The sequence below is a fragment of the Electrophorus electricus genome, chromosome 7 (genome assembly GCF_041902795.1).
Source record: "Electrophorus electricus isolate QZ-2024a chromosome 7, ASM4190279v1, whole genome shotgun sequence".
Lineage (NCBI taxonomy): Eukaryota > Metazoa > Chordata > Actinopteri > Gymnotiformes > Gymnotidae > Electrophorus > Electrophorus electricus.
Window position 1 is genome coordinate 17,566,521 of NC_137503.1, and position 12,196 is coordinate 17,578,716.

A 12,196-nucleotide genomic window follows, 5' to 3' on the forward strand; every position below is an offset into this window, starting at 1 on the left:
TGTGCCCACAGTGCTGTGGACAGGGTTAGATGGGTGTAGCAGAGGTTATAAAGTGGGTAAAGTGTTAGATGTAATGTAAATGTAAACAATATTGTCTGATTTTTTTTCTACCAAACCAGTGCTACAGATGGATACTTTGTGGCATTTTACATGCTAAAGATACAAACGTTAGTGAGGTTAGAAGGCTGAATAAGCTTGCTGCTCACTTCTGTCAACCAAGCTAGACTTTTTAGGCTACAATTTGGTATGTGCTCTGCCTTCAGTCATACAGCTCCACTGTGTTTTAGCATAGACTGACAGGGTGACATCAAGTATGGTCTTGCTATCTGCATCTGACCAGTTATTAACTCTGCAATTGATTGAAATACATTGTTTTAGTTTGCAATCAATACGTTTTGTAGAAACTCTGTATGAAACGCAACCATGTTTACTTTTAGTTTAGTTTCCTCTACTGTACAATTTTTTGTTGAGTTTTTTATTTTGATTTGTTTTGAATGAAGGAACAACTAGGAAGTTGCACTATAACAATGCAGGGTGCAAAGTTTCAAAACTAAATCACCAATGCATGATAAAAATATCAAAACTAAATCACCAATGGATGCGGTACTAAAGTACTTCATGAATTTCAGAAACTTAAGATATGTAATTTATAATTTGTATGTGATTTTGATTACATTAAAATAATTTGTTAGTACAAATTATTCAATTTTGAAAAATTAAGAGAGGTGTTACTGTCAAGTTGGACATTTCTAGAAATGTGTACATAATATGTATATAATGCACAGTTTTGTTATAGCTATATTACAGGCTTCAAACTTTTTTTACATGTAAAACTTGACATTTTTGACATGTGAAATTTCTCATAGCCAATAGTGAATGTGTTGGAAAATTGTCTGACAATTAAAATATGTGCATTATCTGTGCATGTACTATATGGCTATATTACAGGCATCAATAAATTATTTTGGGTGACTATGAAATTTCACATAATTTCTGAACAAGTATGGTGTGGTAGAGTGCTTTTTGAGCTATCATACTTAATAATATTGGATATTGCTCTCTACCTTTTGAGAAATTCCATGTCAGATGTTGCCTTTATGGCATTCTTAGCTATCAAGGGCTGATTTTGAGTGGCTGCAGTTATGAAATTTTTCATAGTTTTTGGTGTTTTTTTGTCAAGGTCTGTCACCTTACTTAATACCAAAGGATATTGAAGAAATCAGTTTGAATGTTTTATGTTGTAATTGTTTTTGACTGTTTTATATTATAAAAATATATATCTGTACTTTTCTGAATGTCTTTTTAACTCTTCTGTGTCATGGGGACTGCCTGTGAGGCAGGCATCGAGATCAGGATGTGATGTCTCTCAGGCTTCATACACACTTATCCCTATCCCTCCCTCCTTCTCTTTTTGTCCCATTTCCTAAGTTTGATCTTATTTTTTTGTTGTCAGACTGACAACCTGTTGTTAGATTAGCACCTTTTTTCTGACTAAAAACTGATCCAAAGTGTCTCTATGCATGCAAATAAATCTCAAGACACTATACTGAGGATCTATACTGGCTCCTGACTCAAAATATTATCAGGGCAGTGGTAGCTCAGTGGTTAAAGTACTTGACTTATAATCAGAAGCTTGCTGATTCAAGCGCCATTGTTGGGCCCCTGAACAAGGCCTGCAATTGCTCAAGTTGTACTCAGTCATAATTGTAAGTTGCTTTGGATAAAAGTGTCAGGTAAGTATTAACTACCTTTGAAGAAAAATGTCTTTTTTTTAAAGACATTTTAAAGACATTTGGGTGGATGCAGTTAGAGACCTTTCCATTGTCTGAATATGATAAGCATGATGTGGTAGAGCAGGTCTTCTGCTGTCACTAGACTTACACACCATGGTCATATGATATGAACAGGATGGCCACAGAAGAAGCAGCTTGTGCTATGCATTTTAATATGGTTTATTCAAAGCCCAGAGCTCTTCTCTCAGCGGACTGTGAACATAATAAACTTAAGGATTAGTAGTCACTTTTATCTATAGTGTTTAAACACTTAGTGCTCCTTTAAACATGTTATATTAGTCAGGAAGCTGGTGTTATTCTCAACCTGGATCATAATGGTACAGGTACCATTCTGAAGTTGCATGTGCACATTCGGTGCGTATAGTGTAATTTTTATATGCACATTTTATGTGTAAGGTTTTGTCTTAAGAACTAACACATTTTGCTGACATGTTGATTTGTTTGTAGATTGTATGGGTATTGTCTGTTTATTTATAATTAATTATAATTATATTATTTTAGAGAATAGCTGATTATCTCTGAAGTCTCCTTACAGTGGACAGGGGTCTCTTTCCGGAGAGGAAGTCTCTGTTCCTATAATGCATGTACATCGAGTGTTTCAGTAAAAGCAAAGAATAAGACTTCTTTGAACGTGTACGATGGAGTAATTTAAAAATTAAAGACATTCAAGTCACAAACATAACTTGATGGGTCATGATGATTCTGAGGCGCTAACCTCTCTGAGGACGCTCATGATGCTCCACACACCAAAGCGTAGAGGAATGGGTTGTTTTATAAATGCTATATGCAAGTCCATTTTATTCTAACAGATTGACTACAAATAAGACACAAGTCTGCTTAAACTGGATGTATTTGTCAATAAAAAAACTTGTTTATAGATTAGATCATTTGAATCTACAAACAGGTTCTTTAAACCAAATCACAATCAGGCAAAACGCTCTCCTTTTGGATGCACACTGACCACTTTACACCACTATCCTGTGCAGCCGATACGGTTGCCCCCGAATTAAAAAAAAAATTAAACCACTTGTCATAAACCAGTGAGATACACTAAACACTAAATAGATAAACATTAAAAATGATCCAAAAAAATCTGTGACAAAACTAAGATACTGTTACAAGCTGCGTTAAAAATGTATTGTAAACCTTGCAAACAAACATGCAAGTTTCATCAAAAACTCATTTTCCTGATGGGTACAATGTGGCCACCACATGTGCTTTGACTTAGGACAAAAAGTGGATGGTTCCAAACAAACAACATTTGTAAAAGTACAACATTTAAATGGTATTGCATTACTGGGTACTTGATTAACCTAAAGAGTGAACTTCCAAATCCTCAAAAAAAAAAAAAAAAAATAAAAATAAAAAAAAACTGTAATAGAACACAATATAATAGGGTAGAAAAAGATGAAATTGTGATTAAATGCCTAATTTTGAACCAGAGCCGAAATTATCTATATGCACAAACAGATATATTTATAATAAAATATTAAATATGCAGAATGCAAACACAACTGAATGCTGAAACATTTCATCATAAATGCAGATACTGTAGGCAATACTATACTACCCAGAATGATACAACACTATGTGCTCCAGAGTCAGCATGAAGAAATTTCAATCCAATTCTTGTAAATTAAATTCATATTTTTTTTAAATTCATGGAATCCTTGATTGTTCTACCTTTTTATGTTATGCAGCAGTGTGAGGTGCTCATTCTAGCTAGGTTCACGTTACTATACAATAACAAACAGTAGATTAAACCACCTTTGTGATGTTCACAGGATAGATGATGGAGGTTTGAACAGTCCAGTCTTCCTGAGATATCGTACTATGAATGGTACAGAGACGAGAGTGATGCTGATCCGAAGTGGGGCAAAGAGCTTGTGAAGAGCATATGCTAGCACAAATGTGCTGGTGCCAGCAGCCATCTTCGACTGAACTACAGATTCATTGAAGCCAATCTTACACAGGACAGCAGCCATATTGATACCACTGAGGAGAAAACAAACATTAAGCCATATAGGAGAATAAAATTACAAGATACAAAAATCACATATTGGAAAACTGAATACTAATGATTATTAAGCAGTAGGTACAGCAAAATGTGAGGACTGAGGTAGAACTTCAGTTTGAACATGCAGGTGTCCAACTGCAATCTGACTACCTGCAGAAAGAAACTGTTCATAGGTCTAGAGGACATATCCTACATTGCGTATGTGCTGACAGGAGCATTTAAACAGAGCATGTAAGGGGCATGTGAAGGTGGAAAATACACACAAAAAATGGCTCACCTAGACAGACCAAGGTAGAAAATCCCAAGAGAAATCAGGGATATTCCGATGTGGAATGACACACCAACAGCGCCATATTCTTTAAATACATTCTTCAGCTGCTTTGCTTTACTTTGTTTCTCTTCAGGCGCTGTTTTTTCAGCATCCCCTTTTGGGTTCATGGAAGACTGTACCTAATGAGAGAGAAGAGGGGTTAAGCATGGGAATCCATACAACCAATACCAACAAGTGATGGCTCACTTGAACAAACGCATTGCATTTGCAAAGAAGATGCAGAACTGCTTTAAAACATCATTGAAATTGGTTTTGGAGTTGTTTCTTTGAAATAAATATTGACAAAGATCATTCAATGTTTGTAATATGAGGAATAATTTTATTTTTGGTGGACAACTAGAATTACAAAAATATTATTTTTTGGCTTTTGTTCAAGCCTATTTGGCACATTTACTCCTTTAGTCCGACAGTAATTAGTGCTTTTTAGCTGGTGAATTTCTCAGTGGGTTTAGCCATTAAGTTAGCCCCTTAAGTAGAATGACCAGCTCTCTGATGGTGGAACAAAAGGAAAGTTCATTACAATTTCCACTAACTGGGAGCTCATCAAGACTTCTTATTGCAATTCCAAGTGCTGGTTGAAATAACACCAAAAATCCTACAATGTTCACATCTCACATAGCCATGACAGTAGAGCTGTATATAGCAACTAAAACCGCCATACTCCATGTACATTTTCACAAATCAGTTAATGCTCAAAGCGTTCATGTTTACTGACAGCTTTTCAAAAATTAAAAGAATACTCCAAAGACAAAAACTTGTTTTATTTCTGGTTGAAATAATAGGGTCTTTCACTGAGGGCACCAAGCACTGAAATATTATTGCACATGACTTCAAATGGTTGACCATCTACAGCCCACACTGGTTCAAAATCAAATAGCCTGACTTGTGAATTGTTCTTTTTAAATCATGGTTTTGTTTGACACTCTTTTCTAAGTTGCAAGTAAAAAAAAAAGTTAAAAGTTGAACTCAGCTAAAAATTCTGTCCATCAACAGGGAACCTGTGCCCAGGAACCTGTGACTGCCAGGGGCCTTGGGGGCCCTCAGACAACATGACCCCAGGCAGCTCAAAGAGTATAGAAACACCACTGTAGGTGTAAGAATTAGATACCTAGAATATGTACAAAGAAATGTAATAAGTCCTTAGTCCATATACTATCACTGAGGGGCCCCTGTGCCAGTCCACCCACAAGTATGGTAAAAGGGCCATAGCTTCTCCTTTTGTAAACATAAAATTAACAGCAAGTCTCGTACAAAATTAGCTAAACACACACACACGCACACTTTTTCCCCCTCTAAAACATGCAAAAAAGAAAGAAAGAAAGAAAAAGAAAAAGAAAGAAAGAAGGAAAGAAACACATATGCAGGATATCTGTGATATGCTTACTGCATATTGGTATTTTTCAGGTTAAAGTAGCTGATGCAATCAAAGTGTGCCCAAAATAGCAAAAATGACTGGTGCTTGCTGGTATCCAGAGGTTGTCCATTTCTCAAGGGCCTTTAGGCTGGCTATAGTGGATCAAATGTTGGAATAGTTGTGCAGATATGGAGCAAGTTGTGAATTTAACTGAGACACTGAATAAGGATTATTGCCTTTAGTACTGGATAGCTTACTGCTCATGATATGCTACCAGACAGTGCTACAAATCTAGTATGCCAGCTGTTGGGCAATAGTCAATTCTCCTTCCATTAAAAATGTTCCTGCACAAATCTCCTTTAAGAATTTCTTGACTGACTTCTAGACTGTATAATGTTAATTTTTTAATCCTTAATTCTAATGTACTATAAATGGCAAAAAAATAAAAAAACAACTACTAAATAGCTAGAATGATGGCATGATTTTGTTTCAACACCATGGGGAGTTTTATAACTTTCAAAAGGAAGTGTTAGCTTGACAGAAAGTATGTCAGTTTTAGCAGCATAATCAGCAGTGTACAAGGAAATGCAAAACTTTATCTGATGAGAGTCAGGTGGATGTTGCACTTCATGGAAAGCACACAATTCAGTTTTGCAGTTGCATTTAATGGAGTAATTGATATACTATATTTCCAAAAGTATTCACTCAACCATCCAAATCATTGAATTCAGGTGTTCCAATCACTTCCATGGCCACAGGTGTATAAAACCAAGCACCTAGGCATGCAGACTGCTTTTACAAACATTTGTGAAAAAATAGGTCGCTATCAGAAGCACAGTGAATTCCATCATGGTACCATGATAGGATGCCACCTATGCAACAAGTCCAGTCGTGAAATTTCCTTGCTACTAAATATTCCACATTCAACTGTCAGTGGTATTATAACAAAGTGAAAGCGAATGGGAACAACAGAAACTCAGCCACAAAGTGGTAGGCCACGTAAAATGACTGCGCTTCAGCATCCACTGACCCCACTCTTAGTGCACAGAGATCACCAACTTTCTGCAGTCAATTGCTAAAGAACTTCAAACTTCATGTGGCCCACAGATTAACTCAAGAAAAGTGAATAGAGACCTTAATGGAATAGGTTTCCATGACTGAGCAGCTGCATCCAAGCATTACATCACTAAGTGCAATGCAAAACGTTGGATGCAGTGGTGTAAAGCATGCCGTCACTGGACTCTAGAGCAGTGGAGACATATTCTCTGGAGTGATGAATCACGCTTCTCCATCTAGCAATCCGATGAATGAGTCTGGGTTTGGCGGTTGCCAGGAGAACGGTACTTATCTGACTGCATTTTGCCAAGTGTAAAGTTTGGTGGAGGTGGGGATTATGGTGTGGGGCTGTTTTTCAGGAGTTGGGCTCGGTCCATTAGTTCCAGTAAAAGGAACTGTTAATGCCTCAGCATACAATTTCATGCTCCCAACTTTGTGGGAACAGTTTGTGTGGATGGCGCCTTCCCCAAACTGCGCCCCAGTGCACAAGCAAGGTACATAAAGACATGGATGAGCGAGTTTGGTGTGGAAGAACTTGTCTGGCCTGCACAGAGCCCTGACCTCAACCCGAGAGAATGCCTTTGAGATGAATTAGAGCATAGACTGCGAGTCAAGGCTTCTTGTCCAACATCAGTGTCTAACCTCACAAATTCGCTTCTTGAAGACTGGTCAAAAATTCCAATAAACACACTCCTAAACCTTGTGGAAAACCTTCCCAAGAGTTGAAGCTGTTATAGCTGCAAAGGGCCGACATCATATTAAACTCTATGGATTAAGATTGGGATGTCACTCAAGGCAGAAGAGCAAATACTTTTGGCAATATAGTGTAGCTTAGTCAGCTCACAGATGCTTAGCAGATTAATTTATTCATTTAATTTAATTTATCAAGGCTGAACAGGACAGATCAACAAAGATGATAAAAATATGCTTAATTATGGAATTCAGTTAACATTCCCAAATATGCATGTTGCTTCTGCCTTTTCCTGACACTGCGAGGGAGAGTGTTAATTTTCCACAATAAATTTGATAATATATAAATAAAATGGTCAAAAATGAATTAGCATGCTGTCACTGCTGGCCACTCTAATGTAGATAATTAAAGATATAGATTTTGATGATTTGGTGGATGAGTTTGTGAGAAGCAAAAAAGAAGCTTATGGCAAGATTGCCTTCTGCAAGCTCACTTAGGGTACTCAAATACTCATAATGGATGTGTAATGTGTCCACCTGCATGTAGACATCGAACTTAAAGGAGCAGTATCTGCACAGCCAACTTTGACAGTGGTCAAAATTTTGGCATGTGGCATCAGCTCAACTATGTCTTTGCCATTGCAGATGTCATTCTCTTTAAGACAGAGTTTCCCTCCTCCCCTTTTCTGGGTTCTTTTGACATAAATATGGTAAAAATAAACTATATCTTTTTCCACAATCAGAACACAGGTTATCATTCCATGTTAAAGGACATGTTAAAGGACCTGCTGAATTGGTACATCTTGAATGAGCTTGTAGTAAAGTAAAGCCAGTTGTTGTATATCCTATAGGATTTAATCTCCCCTTATGTTGCAATGCAAACACCCAAATCACCCTCCTCATTTTTTCTAGCAACTTTGCAGCAGTGTTCACTTCAAAGGCTTTCTGTGAGGCCAATAAAGGGCCTATGCTTCTTTCAATGAATAAATAAAACTCCTATATTTTCCCCTATGTACGATTTGTTGTATACTCTCATCTGTAAGACATGACCTTTTAACTCGGAGAGATGTGGTGCACTGTGATAGCCACAGGTGCACATCACATCCAGGAATCAGATGTTATTGCCACTTGTTCTGCATTTGACAATTTTTTCCTAACTTCATTCCTTACTTTAACATACAAATCTGGTATGTATTTGTTTGTGAATTGCTGTATACTTTGTTTCTTGTACCTCTGCTCTAGTGCATTTACCCTATCATGAAAGCCATCACTCAACTACACTGCCAGGGTTGTAAATCCTTGCAGTAAAATAGGCTATATATACCATGATTGCCTGTGACATCTGTGTTGTCAGACATGTTCTTGGTTTTACCTCATAAATAATGGTAACTTTACTCATGAAAGGTCAACACAATCCACTGTGCAGATTTATTAGCGAATGAGAGGCAGCTATTACAACTTTGTAAGTAACATGACCTGTAAAGCTATATCAGTGAGTGTTCCACAATAGCTTTGTTTATACTTAAGTAGAATTAGCAGCAAGGTTTCAGTCTAATAATTTGTTCATGATATTTACATCAATACAGTGGTCTGTGTATTGATGTACTCACATATTTAATATTAAAGTTGGTTTCCAATTCGTATCAGTGTATCTCTATTTTTTCCATAAACCTTGCAGAAGTGTTATTTTTATAAGTCTATAGATGTTGAAAGTAACAACTGCCAAAAATTCTTTAAAAAATGCAACCTGAAATCTGCAATCAAAATGTTGCTTTTGTTAACTCATGTCATAATAAGCAGTTTACAGTATCAAATCAAATAACAGACAAGATTTTTCTCTTAAATGTTTAGTGAAAGTGTAGTGACTTTTACTCATCTCTAAACCACTTCTGACATTTCACTATGTCATGCGCAGGAGGTGGACAAAACTAACATTAACCAATAATACCATGGAACATGTTCTTCGCTAGTTTGGACTAATAGCTTGTAGCAGCAACATATCCAGGTGTGTATTTGCTTGTTTGCTTTCAATACTCCTTTTCCCTATAGTCAACCTAAAATACCATGGTTACAGGCCCAGTGGCTTGAGTTTTTTTACATTTTGAAAGCAGTGATGTATGGGAGAATTTCCTATTTTGTTTGAAGCAGCTTGGCCATGATTGTTTCACAAATGTAACTCACCTCCACTATGCGCTATTGATGGATACAGCAATTCCGCCCCCCCCCAAAAAAAGTCCAAAAATCTTTTGTACTGAAATGTTTCTAACATTTTAATCAGTTGCTAACTCAGCTGGGTATAAATATCTTTTTAAAAGGCTTAAAATGGGCAAGGTACTTAATCAACAATAACAATATAAATATTTTTTGTTTGGGCACTCAAATACTATTACTTACTAAATACTGATATTTGAATAACAAAAACAGCCTACACGATTAACGTTATCTTGCAATCCAGTCTTTGTATAACAAAGCACGGTAACCTAGAAAACTTAAAATTTCCCATGAAATTGCTCTTTATGAAATCAATAAAACCAAAATTGTTTTTCAGGTAAAAGGGTACCATGAATTCCAGGCTTGAAGTGAAGAATTGGGCTGAGGAGCAGGGAAACAAGCTCAAAACAGCATCGTTTCCAGAACCAGAACGCAGATAAGATAAATGCATAGCTCACACCGAACGAAAGTGCTGTTCAGTAGGTCAAACCACAACCACGAGCTCTCTTTTACACTGGTGTTATTTGCATTTTTTGCGAGATGCGTTGTTATCGCCACTATCAGGCAACCCACGCCGAACGCTATCACTAGCTACACCCTAACTTAACACGGCCTCAGCGAACTATGAAGCTAGCTAGCTAGCACGCTAATTAGCTAACTAGCTAGGTTAGATAGCAAACTATAAACGATAGAACTGCAACACAGCTGAACCGACAGATTAAATTAATTAGTATTTAAATGACAACGCGTTAGGGAATATAGCCAGCTAGAATTTAGTTCGGTAGATTAAACAAGGTTTATTTAAACAGTTTACATACTATCTAGCTAATTTAGTTATTTACCTTTTTGTCCCCGATAGGTGGTTCTCCCTTCACCCAAGTGACTTGCTTCTGCTTAGTACCTGCGGATAAAGCTCTTGACAGAATCATAACCGTGGAGGATCGAATGGGACATATTTCGATACCCCGATAGAAAACACATTCAGATACATGCAGCATATCAGGTGTCTTTCGATTGCTCATGCTCGGACGACAGAAACGAGTAAACCCAAGTGTTTGCACTGAAGCCGATTTCAAGCCCAATGTGGTTTTCCAAGTCCCAGTTGCTTGTTCCAAAAACGAACTAAATGGAACGGTACATCTAGTGCTCTTGAAATTATCTTCGGACTTTATACTAGACCGACGTAAAGCACACGATTTACTTCTACACCTGTCATTATCTTGTGGGCGACCAATTCTATAGTAGTTACAGAATTTCCATGTAAAGTATTGTGGTAGGTTTATTCCGACTTGTGGTATTCTCGCAAAGTTACTATAACGAAACGTAGACACAACACACCTTGCTTCTTGAGAGAAAAACATTGTCGCTACCTATCCTCAGTGGTGATCTAAACAACGTTTATGAGACATAAGAAATAAAAATAAAATCAGCCGCGAAAACACTCCCTATCCCAAACCTCAAAGTTGCTCTACTGGACGAGGACACGCCTCTACCAATAACAGTTCACTATTCTCGAAGAAATATTCATTTATAATTAGCTAACGCCTACAACAGGAAAAAGGATAACAATGGAATATCTAGTTAACCTTGTTTTCTATGGAGGATGAAAGGTAAAAAATAATAAAAATAAAAAATGCATAAAAAGTACAACAAAAATAAAAGTACAGCATAAGAGTAAATAAATATGTAGTAGTTCTTTAATAAATATAGAATATAGAATAAACATGTGACAAAATTATAAATAATGCGTCATAAAAATGTATAAATAAATGAAAAAAGATCTATGAGATGAAATACAAAGCAAAGGAGTGTATGTTTTTATACAAAGACGTGAGCAAGCAAATAAAGAACTTTGATGTTATAGCTTTGATGGTAATCGATGGTAATTTCTATGAGGCAATCTGAATTTATCTTATACAGAAACCAGGTTTTAAAGGGACATTTAAAAGGACATGCACGATTTTTGTGTAAATTTACCAAAAACATGGTAAAAACATATTCAGAGTTAAAAAAAAAAAACATATTCAGAGTGTGATTTCTGGCAAACAGCTGTACGAAGATGGCTGAAAATAAGTAAGCAAGTACTTACATTAGTATTCAATTTTATCTTGAAAGGCGTACTGTATTTTAAGAATATTCAACACTATAAACTGTTTTGAGTATGCCAGATCGTGCACGCCCACGGACCGCTAGAGGGCGCAGGTGCAATACTATAGTGTTTCCAACCAAAATATAATGCATGATAAGAAAACACTTTCTAAGACGTATTGCAAGTGAAAACAAGCTGTTTTAAAACGTTTGCAATATACACATTGCAATGAAATGAAAGGCATGATGAGAAAACACATTCTAAGTCATATTTCAAATGAAAACGGTGTGTGCAAGTGAAAACATGCTGCTGTAAAACGTTTGAAATATGCACATTGCAAGTAATTCCAACTCTGTTCTTTCACTTCTGCACATATTGAAGTAGAGTATCCAAGCACTTCAACCGCCTTAAACATTGTTTCAGTTCAAGAAGTATTCATTCAAAGCAAAATGAAAGGCATGAGGAGAAAACACATTCTAAGTCATATTTCAAGAGAAAATGGTGTGTACAAGTGAAAACAAGCTGTGGTAACACATTTGCAATGAGCACATTGCAAGTAATTCCAACCCAGTTCTTTCACTTCTGCACACTATAAAAAAAGTGTTTCCAAGCACTTTAATCACTGTTTTAGTTCAAGATGTAGATATTCAAAGCA

General features: G+C 36.5%; 1 protein-coding gene across 2 annotated transcripts; it reads right to left on the reverse strand.

Moving 5' to 3' along the window:
- Nucleotides 1-2,625: 2,625 nt before the first annotated feature.
- On the reverse strand, nucleotides 2,626-10,926 carry mims2 (mitochondrial inner membrane scaffold 2). 2 transcript variants are annotated; one of them, XM_027010730.3, is made up of 4 exons: nucleotides 10,791-10,926; nucleotides 10,295-10,367; nucleotides 4,088-4,260; nucleotides 2,626-3,788 (listed from the first exon to the last, which is right to left on the reverse strand). In XM_027010730.3, exons 1-4 carry the CDS (start codon nucleotides 10,811-10,813, stop codon nucleotides 3,572-3,574), a joined length of 486 nt encoding a protein of 161 aa, XP_026866531.2. In that variant the 5' UTR covers nucleotides 10,814-10,926; the 3' UTR covers nucleotides 2,626-3,571. The 2 variants fall into 2 exon arrangements, with proteins under 2 accessions (XP_026866531.2, XP_026866530.2); XM_027010729.3 differs by having other exon boundaries at nucleotides 10,295-10,926.
- Nucleotides 10,927-12,196: the final 1,270 nt, after the last annotated feature.